Genomic DNA, 18,154 nt, shown 5'->3' with positions numbered 1-18,154 from the left:
TCCATATTAGGTGTACTATGTGTCCTCTCTGCATCCATTGCAGCCTGGTCATCCTGGAAGAGGGATCCTCCCATCTGTGGTCTCTTCTCAAGGTTTCTCATTTCCCCTAGTAGGAGTTTTGAGTTTTTCCTTGCCCTCCTGGGAGTTTGAGATCAGGGGATGTTTGAGAATAATTGTCCGTTTTTGCACATGTTGTCCGGAATATTGTTAGCTACCTAAATGTTGTACAGAGATCAAAGTCCTTGTTTGGCATGCTCAAACGTGGCAAATAAAGATCGATTTGATTTGATCATAAACAGGATATCATGAGTTCATTTGATACCACGGTATTAACTATAAAATAATCAAACAGATCAAATACCAGACCTAATTTAGTTCATTTGACACCACGGCATTAACTTCAAAATAATCAAACAGGCGGCTCGGTGGAGCACTGGGTAGCACGTCCGCCTCACAGTTAGGAGGGTGCGGGTTCGATTCCACCTCCGGCCCTCCCTGTGTGGAGTTTGCATGTTCTCCCCGGGCCCGCGTGGGTTTTCTCCGGGCACTCCGGTTTCCTCCCACATTCCAAAAACATGCTTGGTAGGCCGATTGAAGACTCCAAATTGTCCCTAGGTGTGAGTGCGAGTGCGATTGGTTGTCTGTCTCTGTGTGCCCTGCGATTGGCTGGCAACCAGTTCAGGGTGTCCCCCGCCTACTGCCCGATGACTGCTGGGATAGGCTCCAGCACGCCCGCGACCCCCGTGGGGACTAAGCGGTTCAGAAAATGGATGGATGGATGGATAATCAAACAGATCAACTACCAGACCTAATTTTGGCCGCCAGTGTGCGTATGAAACCTCACAAGCTTAACTCTTATGAGGCACAAGCGGCTGAAAGCTTTCTGGCTAGTTAACACTACTGTGAAACAACACGCACGACAAACGCACGTTAGTATGCTCTTAAAATCTATTTCAGTTTTTTTTTTTTTTTTTTTTTGGAAAACGTGGACAACATTTTTTTTTTTTTGCACGCAATGTTGGTTTGTTTGCTGGGCAACAACAACATTAAAACGTCCCACGGTCTTCCGCTAGAAGGCGTCCAGGACCTCACTCAAATGACATCATCGGGGGATGAGGCTGGCTTGAGGACAGCGAGGGCCCACCTGTCCCGGGCCATCAAGGAAGCGAAAAGGGCGTTCTCTTGCAAGATTACCGCCCACTTCAAGGACAGCAGGGACGCACGGAGCCTTTGGCAGGGCATTCAGACCATCACGAACTACAAGCCCGTGCCGCAGAGCTTTGAGGGCGACGTCCGTCTGCTCAACGATCTTAGCCGCTTCTTTGCTCGCTTCGACGCTCAGAACAGCACTTGCCCGCTGAAGACCCCTCCACACGAGTAGCCCCTGTGCCTCTCTGCCGATAGCGTGAGGAGGGCGCTTGCCGCTATCAACACACCTTGTCTGTTTGTGGCAAAAGCTCCACTCAAAAACAGTACATGCTCAAACATGCAACAAGACAGGAGAAAAACACTACGCTTGTACAATTTGCGGGAAAAGTTTGACCTTTAATCAGCATTTGAAAGCGATTACGTGGACGCACACTGGAAAAAAACGTTCAGTTGCTCTGAATGTGGCAAAAGCCTCACTCAAAAATAATTTATGGTCAGACATGAGGAAGCACACTGAGGAAAACCTTTCATTTGCTCAATTTGTAGTAAAAGTGGGACTTCCAAGCACAGTTTGATTGCACTCATGTGAGGGCACATAGAGGAGAAACCCTTCACTTGTTCCCTTTTGTCAAAAGATACACAAGCAAGATAAATATGAACATCCACTCAAGAAAAGAGGAGAGAAACCCTTCAGCTGCTCAGTGTGGTTAAAAAAAAATGCACACATGCAGACACAAGAAGGAATTGTGGAATCTATTACGCTACTTATTACATATTATTTGGATAACTGCACTTTCCTGGAGAATTTATTTTCCAGACTTCTTTTCATCTTTTACTGTAATTATGTTGAGAATTTTCTTTCTTTCTTACACTGTACTTGGAGAATTTATTTTTCAGACTCTTTTTTTATCTATTACTGTACCATAAGAATTTATTTTTCAGACTTCTATTCATATTTTACTTCTCTAATAGATGTACTTTGTATTCCTTACTTTTGTCAAATCAGCACTCAAAAAACAGTTGGCTCAAAAATAACCCTAATTGGGCCACATAGGAACCGACCCAAGTTTTGAGGTTATTAATTTAACCTTAAAAGTTGACTCAAATTAATAACAAACAGGGTTTGCTTGTTTGTTTTGTACAAAGAAGACTATTTTCTAGGTTGTATTGGGGTTATTCAACTTTTTGGGGTTAAATGAGATGCAGAACCCAGAAGAATGAGGCTGATAAAGCTTAACTTGGAAAAAAAAACGTCACTTAGAAAAAAAACCCACCACAGAATAGTGTTCCATTTTGTTTATTTAAAAAAAAAAAAAAACGTCCACAGATCAACGCTCACATCCTACTTTGTAGTTAGAATATGACAAACCTGCAGAGAAGAAATGCAGGGTGCCAAGGAGGTTTGACAGCAGTCTCACAAGAATAACAGTTATGACTCCATGTTTGTGGAGTACACAATGTTAGGTTACGGATTCTAGTTATTGATCTGACTCCAAATTGCGATCAACACTTAACACATAAATTGCTATGTCCTAATCCACACACTGGTGCACCTAACAATTTTGCGAGTTCGTTCTGTCAAAGAGAAGACCAGTAGATCAATCAGACCAAATTTACCAATTGTTTATTCCTGACAAAGCGCACTAATACAGGCCTGGGTCCCGGGTCCCTCACACTAAAACTCGTGCGTTTTTGTGACCACCAAAAGACGACACATTCTTCCGGGTTGCCCAGTTTTAAAGAAACACAATATGAATATTAAAGCATGCAAAATATTGTAAGATGGCCATCTCCTCCCCCGTCCAGGTGTCGCTGAGGTCAGACGGTTGGGTTTTTCCCTCGAAGGCCGGTCTCATAGACGTGCTGTTGTTTTTGTTCCTAACCGACCTTGAGATGGTCTCCTCCGGTACTCCCTATCCGGGCCTATTCCACAACACTTCGAAGAAAACAAGTTCATGCAGTTTGCCTGCACATTCCTCGCCCCCCACCAATCCACACGAGCACTCAAATACTAGATATTAATATGATTATAAGTTTAACACAACCTTAAAAAATATGTTTGCAAACTGCCGAAAGCACATTTTCCTTTAACAACTAGTATTAGTCATGCAACTATGTAGGTGGAATAGTTAAAACATAATTGCGTTTAGACTACTGGTCTTAACCTATAGACATCTCAACATTACATAGGATGTGCACAGACATTCGAAAATGTTGAACGCATTGTTTCAATCTAAATCCGAATTTATTATTAAAGACCTTGAGTGCTCATCGCCTCGCCGTCGAATGCAACAGTGAAGTAGCTAAAAAGACCCTTGGCCAGATTTTTATGTCACCTTACCATCCCTCGATTGTAATATATATATATATATATATATATATATATATATATATATATATCCAATTTGAGTATGAATGAAGATGCAGGGGTTAATTATAAAAGGGCTATTGTATATGTGCTATGGTCATAGTTGGAACATTATTTTTTATATTTTTGCACTTTTTTTTAACAAACCAAAAGGGACAGTGTACAAAAACATTTGAAGGTCAGAATTAATTTGTTTTGCATTCTGATAAAGTTTTTTCATGACCCATGATGACCTGACAAAACGGGTAAAACACTGTAGTCAGACAATAACAGGAATAACTGGAAGATGCAAGCTTTATTTAAAATTCTTTGTACACCACATTAATTCCCAGACACAGCTTCCTGGAGGCAAGGGAGTAGATGATGCAAGTCAGCACAAACGATAACGTTGGTTCACATTTCCATAGAGATACCTCTTTTTTTTCATGGTCTGATACTGAAGTCTCTGTTGGAGTCACTGTAGTTTTGCCATCTAGGTCAGTCATACTAGTTTCCTTCGCTGCTTCTGGATTAGCCCCCCTGAAGTATAGCATACAGACGATACACATGTCAAAGGGCCACAGACCCATACATTCACAATCATGTTTTAGCAGAGTGGTGGTGGGGGGGGATACCTGGAGCGGGCACTCTTCCTCCACTTTATCATGACGGCAGTCACAGCAATGATCACCACTGCACAGAGGCCAGCTACTCCAAAGACAATGGGAACTGGCAGGGCTCTGTCTTGACAGGAATCACCACTGTAGCCCATTGAACACACACAAGTTGTTTCTTTACTGATCTCAACACAGTGACCCTTTCCACTGCAGCGTATCTGGCTACACGTTTCATCGTTCAACTTTAAAAGCGGTTTGCTGCCATTTGTGGCCGTGCTAAAACCAGAGAGAGGCTTAGGTGATGTCGCAGTCCAGGAGGTGGTTGATTGGGTGGGCACGGGTACCGTGACTCCAGATTTGGGTTTTAAGTCGACACCTGCAGGAAACAAATTTAACACACTGTTGCATCATTCCTCATCATTGCATGCAATGAACAGCCTTAAGTTTATAATGAATGTTTAAAACCATGACTTACAGTTCTCGTCCGAATGGTCGGAGCAGTCTACATGTCCATCACAAAACTTGTCCTCAAACTGGCAGGAAAGTTGATCTAGACAAGATTTGCTTCCGGCTGGACAGCGCTGCTCGGGAGCACAGTGGGTAGCGTTCACACTAATGTAGTCATGGGTGCACTTGCATGTTCGACCGTTTGGGGTGGCCAGACACAGGTGCTGGCAGTTGCCATTCTTTACTTCACACTGGTTAGAGCCTGTCACAGGTAGGACAACTTTAAAGATCATGCCAGGTTCGACGCCATTGTTGCAACTTTTACATACCAGTCTCACTAGATTTGCTAAAAGCCTTCATGCTAATAACTTCGGTGCCAACCTCAAACCACAACTTGTTCTGCTGCTGGTCATCATTGTACCAGAGCCTGATTTTATCTATTGACAGAGAAAGAGGGGGTTAGGTGAAAGCTGCAGTTGTAAACATTTACATAGTTTGTTTTGAGGTACTAATGAAATTCAGGGGCTATGGAATAGTCATTACCACTGACAGTCATCCAGATCAGCGTGTCTTCACTGAGAGCAACAGCAGCCAAGCCATCAGCTACCTTTAATTCTTTGTACCCAGACCCATCTAGTTGAACAGACCCAATCACATGTAGACCTTCAAAATAAAAATGTTTTTGATTACGCCGTAGATTAGGTTAAAACGACTAGCAAATCCAGGATCTCTGCCTGAACGAACCACCCGCACCTTAAATAAAGCCAATTCTTACTTGTGTCAGCCCAGAGAATACTTGCGCCATCAGTGGAGAAGACCAAAGAGTTTGGTTGGACACCATTTTTCCACACTACTCTTCTCTCAGCACCATCCATGTTGGCGCACTCTACAGTAGCTACTGGGTTTGCATCTTGCAGAACCTGATTGGTGAAACACACACTGCCCCTGGGTGGGTGAAGGGCAATGGACCGCACCACACCGATCCCATCCTTTATCAACACAGTTGTATATACTCCACTGCTGGAGCTGACATGCAAGCGGGGTTGCTTGCTGCTGCTCCAATAGATATTGAAGGTTACCCAGTCCAAGGCCATAGCGGTGATTGTGTCACTACGAAGCTTAAGAAGTTGACCTTCAAAGGCCAAATTCAAGTCCTCAAGTTTGAAGGCGCGGAGGGAGGTTGTCCCATCATCAGCCAAAAGGAGGGTGTTGTTATGGAGGCTGTAGTCCATTATTGCCGCTTCATTGACACTTGGTACCTGCAGAGCTGTGTGTTCAGGCCAGCCTTTTAGCTCCTGTGAAGTGTGTCGGGTCTGCAGGTAAATCTGTTAAACATAAAATGTATTACACCATATGAATGCAGTGAAAAACCTTTGTGGTATTAAACATTAAGTGGGAGCAGCAAACAGAAGGAAAAACACGCAAACCTTGGTGACAGTGGAGGAAGATAACAGCAACAGGAAGGCTGTGTCAATCAAGTTGGTGCAAGTCAGACCATCTTCAGCAAGTATAAGATTGGAGGGACACTTGCATACAGCTTTGAGCCCAGGGGCCAAAACACACAAGTGCGAACAGTCTATCTTGCAAGGATTATTTCTTCTTTGCTGTAATATGGGGTGAATAATCTAAAGATCAGGAATTTGGGGGTAGGGAGGGAGGAGAAAAAAAAAAATTTTTTTAGAAAGGTCACCTGTTAATATTTCATTTCAATCTATGCGGAATGGTCAAAATTGTACAGTGTGGAAAAAAAAAAAAAAAAGCAAGCTCTGATTTGATAATCATTGACTTGCCTTTATACCAAATGGTTGTCTTGGTCTCTTCAAGAGAACACGAACATTTTTGCCAGTCATTTTATGGGCTGCCTGTACCACTCGTCTCTCGGCATCAGACCAGTAGAGCATATCATTGAACACGGCTAAGGCAAAAGGATTGGCCGTTTCTTTCATCTGGAGGATCTAAAATTTTAAAATGTATTGGGGTGTGGGTTTGAGTACGACGATGCGACATTAGCTGTTAAAATAATCTGGAGTGTTTTCCTGCAAAAATTTTACCCTAATGTCATCTCCATCAAGCGTTGCAGACCCGATTGCCTTTAGCCTCTTATCTGTCCAGTAGACTCTTTCAGCAAGAGCGTCTAGCGCCACACCACCTGGCCAACCTAAACTGGAGTTAACCACTGCTCGCCTCTCTGAGCCATCCATTCCAGCCCTTTCAATCTTGACCACGTTGCCAATGTCAGTCCAGAACATCAGCCTGCGGTAAAAAGGAGAAATAAACATCTTGGGTTTGGTGAAAAATTTAGTCATTGAAATAATCAAATACCCCTTTTCTGGTAATAGTGCAAGAGAATGTGGCTGATCCAGGTCTTCGTCCAGGATAACGCTGTATGACGAACTGCCTGCAGACATCTTCATGGCAACAATTTGACTATTCTCACCATCGATCCAGTACAGGTTTCTCCCAAGCCAGTCCAGAGCTAAAGAATCTGCTTGCACTCCTGTGAAAGAGGGTGTGGTGGCATCAGTAGCTAGGTCAGAAGTCATTTTCTTATCCTTGAAGAGCTTCTGTACCTTTTATTAGCGTCCCTGTAGTCTTTTGCTCCAGAGAGGACCATCTGATACTATCCGTGTCGAGGCTGACCCAAAACGCCACTCTTTCGTGCCAGTCGTAGTCTAGAGATAAAATTATCTTCTTGGCAGAGGAGGACAAGACATTCAAGCTGCCACTGCGCAAGCCATACATGAAGATATCCGTTTGGACTGACGACAACAGAAAGGGTTCTCCTGCGGGACAATCCTTCAGTTATTGAACAAACAGGCGTAATGTCCTAATGTGTCAAAATTACTTGTGCATTAGACCATGAAATTACTTTAAGTATATTCGTAAGTGAACTAATTTGGTGATTAGCATGGAGTAGTAGCAAAACATCAAACCCATTGATTTTACTCAATGGACAGGATTCCGCATTCTTCGACAAAATGGTAACGAACAGCTGAGAAAGACCAACAACTTAAAACTTTGATTAAACTAAAAAAAATATATATATTGAAAACAATACAATGTTTGAAGGCAGACTAATCAACACGTGGACATTCCCTTACCGGAAATACTAAACATCTTAGTTTACCCTTGATTTTGCAGGTGTGTCCATCGGCGTCCATCACGTAGCCTCCGTGACAGTCACACTTGTAGGAGCCCGGGGTGTTTATACACAGATGACTGCACACATCTGAGCGGTGGTCTTTGCACTCATCAACATCAGCACACGTCATTTTATCTTCAAGGAGTGTGTAGCCTAATGCACAGTGACATTTCTGCACAGAGGGGGGAATAGTTTACTTCTGAGACTAGAACTGAGGAAACTTTTAGAAGCCTTTAGTGTTTCTTACCGGACCCTGTGGTGTGCTGAAACAACCCTGGGAGCAGCGATTGATATCTGCTTCGGCACAGTTTATCTGACAGCTCCCATCCTCATCGGAACCATCTGCACAATTTTTTATTCCATTGCACACCAGGGAGAGATCCACACACTCCAGACTGCCACATTGGAACAGGTGAGGAAGACATGCAACCAACCCGCCTAGTATGCACAAAGAGAAGTTTGCAGGCTCTCCAAATAACACTTCGATTTCAGACCAGCCATTTCCTCCCATTGGAGTTCAAAGTGAATACTGTTTAGTGTTCACATTGCTCCTGGTAAAAGTCAAATGCCAGAAAACTTTTCCAACACATTATTTTAGGTCGTATTTACACTACACAGAACACAATTCTTTGAGTTACTACTCACACTCTGTTTCATCACTTCCATCAGGACAATCTTTTGTGCCGTCACACCTCCAGGTCACAGGTATACACATAGTCTTTGATTTGCATGACCATTGATAATTACCACAGCTCAGGGGTCCAATGTCAGAACAATCCTGCAATAGAAATGAAACCAAGCAATTGGAGTTGTTTCATGTTGTCAAGTTGTAGCACCACGTTTGCATACGAGACCTTTTCATCTGTGCCATCTTTGCAGTCCTGTTCTCCATCGCAGAGCCACTGCTGAACCAGGCACTCTTTGCTCTGAGGGCAATGATGCTTGGTTATGCAGACTGGTGCTCTGACGCATCTTTCTTCATCCGAGCGATCCCAACAGTCTGGGTGGCCGTCACAATGCAGTGTAGCTGATACACACTGACCACTGCTGCACCTAAACTCGCTTCCACTGCAGTCCTTAACTACAGAAAACAGTTTAAAGAAATAAGGTTTCAGGGCTAATAAAATGGTGCACTGATTATTTTTTTCTCTCTCCAACATACCACAGTCAGTCTCATCAGTGCCATCAAAACAGTCGCGCTCCCCATCACAAAGGAAACTTTCAGGTATGCAGCGGCTCCCGTCATCACAGTGATGAGAGCAGCCCTCCATGTATTTGGCACATTTCTGTTCGTCAGAGCGGTCCTGACACTGAGGTACACCATCGCACACTTGATTCTTTTCAATGCACTTTTTACCATGGGCACACTGAAACTGGTCTGTATAAGAGAATGCAAATTGTTACACATCCCTTAATTTAAAGCGCACAGCTCTGGAGAAAGGGGTCACAGTCTCAATTACTTGCAGTGTGTGCTAAAAGTCACTCTATACTACTATTTCGTTTGCAGTATAATTTGGACAGAGGTTAGGCAATCAAGTTTCTCAAACTACTATTTGGTCTTGACCAACGTCACAGCATTAGGCCACCTACTACCACTGATAAAAAAAAAAACAGGGATTCACATTAATCCCGGTATAGTCAGAGGGCTGGAGTTCCTTTATCAACAAAAATCTCAATTCAGTGGCTCATTGAGTTTAAAAAAAAAAAACGAAAAAAAAACTTGCCAATACTTTAGCTTGTTCAAAGGCTCCAAGGCATCTGCTGCCTTGAGCTTTTCTTGATGCAATTTCAGTGCAGCCCTTTGCAATTTCAACAGCACTGCTCCAGTGTCAATTGCCAAGAAAAATGTGCTTACAGATGCAGAAAGCCTCACATTTATCAAAATTACATCTGAAACTGTACAAAGAGAAAATGCACGGCATTACCCTGTCCACAAGTAGATAAGCATTCCTCTTCATCTGAGCCATCATTGCAGTCATCTTCTCCATCACAGACATGGTTGAAGAGGACACAATCGCTGTTGTCTTTACAGGGTTTGGAACCCAAAGAGCACTTGATCGGTTCAGATACAAACTTGACCGGATGTGTGGTGGTTGAACTGGTCCCTTCATTTACACCCTCTAATTCACAGTCGAGAATGTGATACGGAAATGATTCCAGACATTTTTTTTTTGTTAAAAACTTACCACAATTTGCCTCATCTGTTCCATCTAAACAGTCCTTTTCTGCATCACATAGCAAGGATGCGGATAAGCAGCGATTGTTGTTGTCACACATGTGAACACAGCCGTCTCGTTTTGAACAATGCAATTCATCCGACCCGTCCTGACACTGGAGTACATCGTCACACACTTCATTTTTGTCAATGCACTTCTTTCCATGGGCACACTGAAATTGGTCTGAAATTGAAGAGAGGAAATATCCACAACAAGAGCCAATACGTAATTTAATCCAATTTCTAAAAATGTTTTTAAAAAAATCAGTACAGAAAATATATTTTGAATTGTACTTTGGAGCGCATCATCCTTCTAATAAAAGGGGAAAACTTGAAATTTCGTTAGGAAAATGTTGATTTACCATCGTTACAAGTTAGTTCGCAATTCTCTTCATCAGATTCATCTTGACAGTCAGGCTCCCCATCGCATACATGACTATAGAGCACACACAGAGAACCATCCTTGCATTGCATGGAGCCTCGGCTGCACTTTAAAGGACTGCTTTCAGCTGAAACATCCAACAGGAGAACAATTAAAAACGTCCAAACTGTTGGACTTCCTTCCAAGTTTAAATACGACCATAAAGTATATATGGATTCAGAAATGTGGGGAATTAAAATTCATGTAAAGCTTTGATATATATGCGCAACATAAACATCTCACCTGCTTGCAGAGGAGCCGTTAACTGCAACAACGCTGCAAAAAGATACAAGTATACGGCCATCACAACATTTAAAAGAAAGTGGACCAGACAACGCTGCTCACAACACAGAAGCGCTTTATAATCCTTCAGGTGTGTTCAATGCATCCTAATTGACCACGTGAGTGATGGGTGGAGCTAATGGATCATCGAGCATTTTATTGTGAGAAATAATCACAATCACATCGATCTACTTTATCAACATATACATCAGTGTTCTTAACCTTGTTGGAGGTACCGAACCCCAGCAGTTTCATATGCGCATTCGCCAACACCCTCGTTAATGAAAAATACAATAATTTTTTTCAAATTCAAGACAGAGATGTTTTTTACTGGCGCGCAAAATGAGCCGTGCGACATCGGAATGCGACATAATGACGTATTAAGTGCGCGCTCAAGTAGCACTGGAAAACAAATTTTCTCCTGAAAGTGAACACTCGAGTTCACAGTATAAATAATCCCTTTATTGTGATTAATAAGTGAATATATTTGAACACAGCCCGTGTCTGTCATCTCTTACTATCAGTTGGCGGCCGGTAGAACTTTTCGTGTTATCCGAGCCGAATACAAGCTAAGCTAGCGCTGCAAACATTGCAACCATGCCGGAATTTTCTAATTTTTTTTTGAACGGACCCGATTAAACGCTATAATGACTCGCCACGGAGAAAAACTGCCCCACTGGAGCCGTCTATACATACATACCACGAGAAAAAGAAAAATATAGAAGAGAAATGTGTTATGATTATTAGTTACTGTTAGCGACATCGATTGATCATATTAGGATGCACGTGACGAATTTAGTATTATTCTTGTTAATTAGTTATGCCTTTAAAAACTAACGTTTGAACTCGGGATATGAATTATGAAGCCAGAAATGAATGTGACAACCCCTTTCCGCTGCTCCCGTTAGGGGTCGCCACAGCAGTGTCTACATTTGTTTCGGTTTGCGCCCGGTTTAATACCTGACCTGATTTGTGTTCATATTTTTTGTTTCATGCTGGGTGGTAAAACATTTTGTTCCTTGTGTGTGCGCGTGCACGTTTAGCCCATCAACAGGTGCTAATACAGTAGTCGATTCTATTCCATGCGCATTCATTGGTAGCATATCAAATCTAATGAAGGAAATTGTGTCCGATTATTTGTTCGTTTTTTTTTTTTTTTTTGTCCTGCTCAGCTGCATCTGGGTACGGCGCACAGAACAGTCGCCTGGGTAAAGATGCCATCAAAGACTTTGGCTGCTGCTGCTTATCTCTGCAACGCTTCCAGACACCTGTGGTCACGTATGTTTCTCCCCACACACATGTACAAAACAGACAATCTATTTGGCCAACCTCATAAGAGTCTCATGGCAGTTCAATTTGGAGATGCTACAGATTTGACTGAAAGAAATCATGAGAAAGACAACGCCTTTATTTTGCTTCAAACACGTGGACATGAGTTGAATAAAGTGACATTTATATACGATTCTGAAAAAAACGTATGAGAACCTCAGTTGAAGTGTCTTCTTACAACTGGCACTCGATTTTCCACACGAGCAGGCAAGCAGGCGCTTGCTGTGACAATTTCGTACCGTGAGATTATTTTACACATCTAGTTTGAAAAGGAAACAAGTGGTGGCAACCGAGCTCGAAAAGAAACCAATACATTAGAATGGAGCTGATTGCCGTCGGCATGCTGATGCCCTAACAGGAAGCGGCGTCACACGGCCGCGTCATCACATCAGTTGGACGCTGCTCAGCATCACTTGCCACACCTCCAACCAATTGATGCTCCCAATATCAAGTTGAGGACCTGCGAAGTCCAGCTGGAGCTCGTCGTTGAAGTCCAGGTGGAAAGTGCCCACTTGATGACAATCTGAACAAGATGGCGGCAGGCTCAGTAAGCGCTCCGACTCTTTCTACTGCAGTCAAGCGGTGCCAAAAACACATTTGTCATGCATCTTCAATCACCTTGAAGGGGAGACCGGCTCCGAAGGGGCGTTCGCGGGGAAGGTCCCCGGTCTGCTTGTCACCCCACTTGCGGTCCACTCCGGAGTTGAGGGTGAAGGTTTGGCTCTCCAAGTCCATATTCAGATGCAGCGCTGCGGTAGCGTTCTTGCCGTTGGCGTCGCGCGCGTCCAGGTTGACCACCAGCCTGCCACACAAATGCCATTTTGCTAGCTGCCTTCTTTGACAGTGTGTGTGTGTGTGTGTGTGTGTGTGTGTGTGTGTGTGTGTGTGTGTGTGTGTGTGTGTGTGCGTGTGCGTGTGTGTGTGTGTGTGTGTGTGTGTGCGTGCGTGTGTGTGTGTGTGTGTTTGTGTGTGTAAGGGGGGGTTATTACCTCTTTGCTTTGGCATTGGATTGTCCTCTGATGACAATGCTCCGGGCCACACTGAGACCGTCGAGCACAGCTTGGAATCCGCCCATCTGCGCACACCCGAACAAAAAACAACGACGACAACGAGGCAATGCACTTTGGAGACAGCTCAGCCATTAACTCACCGGGTTGGCAATCATGGCGAGCAGGCACGAGCATGTCACGTTGTGGGAGGAACACGCCTTGTCTTTGGTGGAGATTGCGCACATCTCGAGCTCCCCATCGGTCGGAGGAGGGCCGGCAGGACTGGTGGCAGGCTTGGCCGTCGTCGTGGGGCAGGGAGCAGGAGTAGGGCAGGTGAGGTGGCAGGCTTGACCGTAGTGGGAGCAGGAGTAGGACAGGTGACAGGCTTGGCAGGAGTGGTGGTGGGGCAGGGAGCAGGAATAGGACAGGTGGCAGGCTTGGCCGTAGTGGGGCAGGGAGCAGGAGTAGGACAGGTAGCAGGCTTGGCTGTAGTGGGAGCAGGAGCAGGAGTAGGACAGGTGACAGGCTTGGCGGGAGTGGTGGTGGGGCAGGGAGCAGAAGTAGGGCAGGTGGCAGGCTTGGCTGGAGTGGTGGGGCAGGGAGCAGGAGTAGGACAGGTGGCAGGCTTGGCTGGAGTGGTGGTGGTGGGGCAGGGAGCAGGAGTAGGACAGGTGGCAGGCTTGGCTGTCGTGGTGGTGGGGCAGGGAGCAGGAGTAGGACAGGTGACAGGCTTGGCTGTAGTGGTGGTGGGACTGACAGGACCTATTTGAAAGAAGAGCACACATTAGAAGATACTCAAATGTTGCTGTTGGGTCCCGCAAAGGGTTCAACAGTGGCCACATTTTGAGAGATGCCTTGAACTAAATAAACTCATCAAATGGTGAACATATTCATGCAAAAAAAAAAAAAAAAAGGAACTACACAGAAGTAATCGTTTTTTGATAGACATTGCCAATTATGAAACCATGAATCGTTCAAAAGGGAGAGTAGACCAATGTTCATATTGAATCAATTTGACAAGACTGGCTTTGATGCGCGGGGCCAATGGCGGTTGTGAGAAGGTGCCACGGAGGTGACGCCCTTCTCCATTTGGCCAGGAGGTGGCGGCATCTTCTGCAAGCGGAGAGTCGGCCCCTTTTTTTTCTCCAGGCTGGCTGTCACGCACGCACACCACGCCACTTGGACTATTTCCAACACGAAGTTGTAGGCAAAATGTGAAAGTAAATATCACCAAGTCCTAATTTTTTGGAGTGTAGTGACACGCTACAGTTACAAAACAAGGTCTGTACTCACGCTTGCAGATGTAGGGCATAAGATTGGCACTGGCACATGGGAAGACATTCCAATGACCCCTGGGCAACATTTCAACGCAGTTTTCTTCATTTCCATGCCAGTTGTTTGTCTCACCGCCATCCCATGCCCTGCAAGAGAAAACATTTTTGGCGCTAACTATTTCAGTGAATTTTTTCTCAAATAACAATGAGAAGACGTCTTTCAGAGCTCTTGTTCATGAACAATGAGGTATTTTTCAGGGTTAATCGTCATCATTTAAAGCAACAAGTACGCAAGAGAAACCCATTGAGCGATTCGCCGCCTGAGGCTCACAAGCTGTCGCACGATTTCAACGGAAGGACACTCACAAGTAGTAGAAAGATGTTGCGTCTGCCCACTGCCACGGTCTGTCAGTGGTCTCACATCGCAGGCCAATCCAGGCTGTGGCACTTTTTTTTAGAGATTGCAGCCAATCCTGCAAGAAAGACAAAGTTCAATGAGAGAGAGAGAAAGGTGAGCGAGTCGTGGTACCTGCTCCCTTTGGTCCAAAATGCTTGCCAGGTGGGCTCCCTTCGACGCACACTCGAGCCTAGCGTCCCACCACGTCTTCCGGTCATTTCCGAAGAAGTAACAGTGTTTGTTGTATTCCGGCCATCCGGTCGGACACCCGAACAGCTCTGGAACGACAACAAGAACATGATGAGAGCCACGCATGATCAAGCACTTGGCTTGCAAGACGAAAAGAAAAGGTGGGGTGCATGGCTTGTCGTCTAACAATGTCCAGTGTGCTTTCTGCGCAGTAAAGGCAGAAACCGGCATTAATGCGATCTTTCTTTACTTTGTAGCAGTTTTTGGACAGTGAACTTTACAAATTAGTTTTTCCAATGACATAGATCGTGCTCCTTTAAAATGACTTGGTTCAAAATTGGACCAACCAGGAAGTTGAGGTTCCAATTTTTCACCCAAATTGGGTTGTTTTTTTACCCAACAATTTTACTAGTGTGCCATTAAAAAAGGAAACATTCAAAACTTCCAAGTGGAAGACAATACATCAGATGAAGAAAGATCAGTTCAAATCACTTATTGAAATAACATATCAATCATCTATCAAATAATTGCTCACCAGTGCAGGTCTGACACAGTGTGAGGGTCATCAAGAGCCTGGCAGCGAATGACGGCGGCATGGTGGGGATGGATGTGGTGGGCCCAGCTCAGTCAGAAACAAAGCAGCAAACCACTTGGACTTGAATTAAGATGCTGGTGCGTCGTCGGTGCTCGCTCGCCAGTGTCAGTGGATGATGCTTGCTGAACTTGCACTTTGACCGTGTGCCAGTCAGCTCCTCCCAAGACATGCCCCCAACACACAGCAAATATGATGCTCTTTGACAGGGAGGGAGGGAGGGAGGGACAGGTCCAAAGTTTTGTCCCTGAAAAAACAGAACTTGAAACTGAACATGCCTGTGTGGAGTCAGACTTTGAATAAATGAACAGGACGTGTGTGACGTCATTTCGAAGCTTCAGACAAGCCTTTTAAGACGCGCAAAAAAAATATCACAAAAAGTAAACATGCATTAAAGCTATGTGTTCTCATGATTTCTTTTTTTCAACCTGTACTGTGAACCAAAAGGCCGACGACACTATATGTTGATTCTACATGGTGAAGGAATGAGGTCGAAATACAAAAAGTCCTGCCTCGTTACAAAAACAGATATGCTCAAACCTCATTGAATAAAGTACATAAGCAGACAAGTATATTCACATATTAAATAAATAAAAGAAACATTTGAAGCATATAATTATACGTACACACCAAATCAATAAAGAAGACATAACTAGACATTTTTGATAAGTGGTGATGAGAAAGGTTTTTATAACTTTATGATCTGATATATATATTTCTGAGGACTTTGAAATAACAAATGACTTTTGATATATTGCCTAAATAGCTTAATGACCCTTAAGGAACTGTGGAATGCATGCCTGATGTTTTTTCTCTGAATCATGGACACGGCCAGAGTCGTCTTGACCGTTCAGTACTTGATTGTATCTTGTGTTTTGACTAATGCTAGACGCCAGTTTTTGATTACTACTGAACGCTCTGCACAGAGGGAAATAGTTTGTCTAACAAAGAAAAGATACGGTTGAATGCGGTACGACAGTGTATGTCCAAGATTGGAGAAGAATGTTCACAGGAAGGTCACGTGGAGATAAAACCAGTGGGTGCCAGAAGGAGCCACCCGAGAACTCGGCCAAAGATGATCGCCAAGGCCGAGAGACGGGATGGAAGACAACAGCCCCCTCCAAACACACACACACACACACACACCAACAGCCCCCCACCAACACACCGAGTCGCCCATAACCAGCACCACTCCCATGGAAGCAGACTCTCCTTCGAACTTGCCCCACCCCGAAGACTCATCGCCCATCAATCCCAGCCCACAATGTGCTACTGAATATAAAACTGATCTAACAACCTTGGACTTTGCCTTTTCTGAATGGAGACTTTCCGCTCTTGAAGGGCCCAGCGCTGTATTGTACTTTCCTGAAAACAGAGCTTTTTGAACAATAATTGTGATTGAATTCAACCAATCTGTCTAAGTCTAATTTCTGCTTCAGTGTCTTTGCATTTTCCTAAATCTGAAGAAATCAAACGAGCACGCAGTGAGTAAATTGGATAACAGGTGATTGACAAAGGCTTTTGCCGTGAGGCGCAGATAACGCGCTCCCTAAATTGTGGACAAAATCCAACAAATGGTGACCATCCGACGTGATTTCTTCAGAAGGGAAAGTGCATGCTCCACAAAGGATTCTTCGTTCTCCGCTCTTGCTCAACAGTATTGCAGTCCGATCGGCACAAAAGGTAAGGGGGAAACTTTTTTTCTCTCTCCCAGTTCAGCAATATTGTGGAGTGAAAGCGGAATACAAAAATTAATAATTTCAGCTCTGTGTTCAGGAATGGTGGTTGTATAGAAGTGTGTGTTTGTGTGGAACTTGGTAAAAGTGATTTGTGGAAAAAATTAAAAATACAAAAACAGGTGAAGGCGTCGCTGATATAGCAGTACGGATGCCGAGCGACTCCAATAGTGTGACCTTAGAACATTATAGGGCTGTCTAAGGCGAGGGACATCTGGGATGTCCGAGTCGTGGTGAATTAAGAGAAAGGTGGTGAGGACTTTGTCTGATCAGCAAAGGGCGCTCACACCGCTGGAACTTGTGGGATGCCAGTGACTAGCATATGGGCACCTGAGTGGCCTCAATAGTAGACACTTAGGAACTTATACTGTTGCCTAAGGTCGGGGTCGATTGGATCGGCCAGGCCACCAATACGAGTCGGGGACTCGTGAAAAAAAAAAAAAAAAAATGGTGAAGGCATCGCTGATATAGCAGGACGGATGCCTGGCGACCTCAATAGTGCGACCTTAGAGACTTATATTGTTGTCTAGGGCGAAGGGTAACTGGGTTAACCAGGTCGCTACATAATTGTTGAAGTGTGTCTATGATGATATTGTGTGGAAAGCAGGCTTGGCTGTCAGATGGGACAGCGGCACAGCTGAAGAAGTGAGTGATTAGTTGTGGTGCTGTTCATGGGATGGAAGTGATGATTTGTGGTTCATGAAGAACAATAAGTTGATTTGTATAAAATTGTTGATTTTATTTAGATTTTGCATGAGAGTTGGAGTCAGAAAAATGGCTTAACAAGAATTTGATAAAGAATGTATATTTAATTAGCATGAAGGTTATATCCCATTGTGTGGTGGGGTTAAACTGTAACCATTTTTGTTTTCAAAAGGGTGCGGCTCTAAAATTTGGGCCAAACGGTCAGGTGGGCACAAATGCATATTTTGGACAGAGGTGGGGGGTTACATTGGTGGCGAGGCTCTCCGCACTTCAGTTGCCTCCCCCCCCCCACCCTTGTTATCAGCTGGGAAGATTGTCATGTC

General features: G+C 44.2%; 2 protein-coding genes across 5 annotated transcripts; both read right to left on the bottom strand.

Moving 5' to 3' along the window:
• Window positions 1–3,793: 3,793 nt before the first annotated feature.
• On the bottom strand, window positions 3,794–10,735 carry lrp13 (low-density lipoprotein receptor related-protein 13). Of its 2 annotated transcripts, XM_049764143.1 has the most exons (21): window positions 10,582–10,735; window positions 10,280–10,426; window positions 9,889–10,101; window positions 9,628–9,822; window positions 8,865–9,080; window positions 8,557–8,783; window positions 8,348–8,480; window positions 7,950–8,140; window positions 7,688–7,874; window positions 7,131–7,343; window positions 6,883–7,057; window positions 6,612–6,813; window positions 6,351–6,515; window positions 5,988–6,185; window positions 5,336–5,885; window positions 5,104–5,223; window positions 4,890–4,997; window positions 4,589–4,822; window positions 4,132–4,489; window positions 3,931–4,036; window positions 3,794–3,859 (listed from the first exon to the last, which is right to left on the bottom strand). In XM_049764143.1, the coding sequence occupies exons 1-21, from the start codon at window positions 10,640–10,642 to the stop codon at window positions 3,839–3,841; spliced, it is 4,020 nt and encodes a 1,339-aa protein (XP_049620100.1). In that variant the 5' UTR covers window positions 10,643–10,735; the 3' UTR covers window positions 3,794–3,838. The 2 variants fall into 2 exon arrangements, with proteins under 2 accessions (XP_049620100.1, XP_049620099.1); XM_049764142.1 differs by having other exon boundaries at window positions 9,628–10,101.
• Window positions 10,736–12,007: 1,272 nt separating this feature from the next.
• LOC125994724 (uncharacterized) lies at window positions 12,008–15,567 on the bottom strand. Of its 3 annotated transcripts, none has more exons than XM_068650078.1 (9): window positions 15,334–15,567; window positions 14,792–14,887; window positions 14,579–14,685; window positions 14,232–14,359; window positions 13,508–13,700; window positions 13,100–13,271; window positions 12,939–13,024; window positions 12,568–12,751; window positions 12,008–12,472 (listed from the first exon to the last, which is right to left on the bottom strand). In XM_068650078.1, the coding sequence occupies exons 2-9, from the start codon at window positions 14,825–14,827 to the stop codon at window positions 12,359–12,361; spliced, it is 1,020 nt and encodes a 339-aa protein (XP_068506179.1). In that variant the 5' UTR covers window positions 14,828–14,887; window positions 15,334–15,567; the 3' UTR covers window positions 12,008–12,358. The 3 variants fall into 3 exon arrangements, with proteins under 3 accessions (XP_068506179.1, XP_068506177.1, XP_068506178.1); XM_068650076.1 differs by having other exon boundaries at window positions 14,742–14,887; window positions 15,334–15,566; XM_068650077.1 differs by having other exon boundaries at window positions 14,769–14,887; window positions 15,334–15,566.
• Window positions 15,568–18,154: the final 2,587 nt, after the last annotated feature.

The sequence above is a fragment of the Syngnathus scovelli genome, chromosome 3 (assembly GCF_024217435.2).
Source record: "Syngnathus scovelli strain Florida chromosome 3, RoL_Ssco_1.2, whole genome shotgun sequence".
NCBI lineage: Eukaryota > Metazoa > Chordata > Actinopteri > Syngnathiformes > Syngnathidae > Syngnathus > Syngnathus scovelli.
The sequence above is the reverse complement of the archived record's forward strand: the minus strand, read 5'-3'. Positions and strand labels throughout refer to the sequence as shown.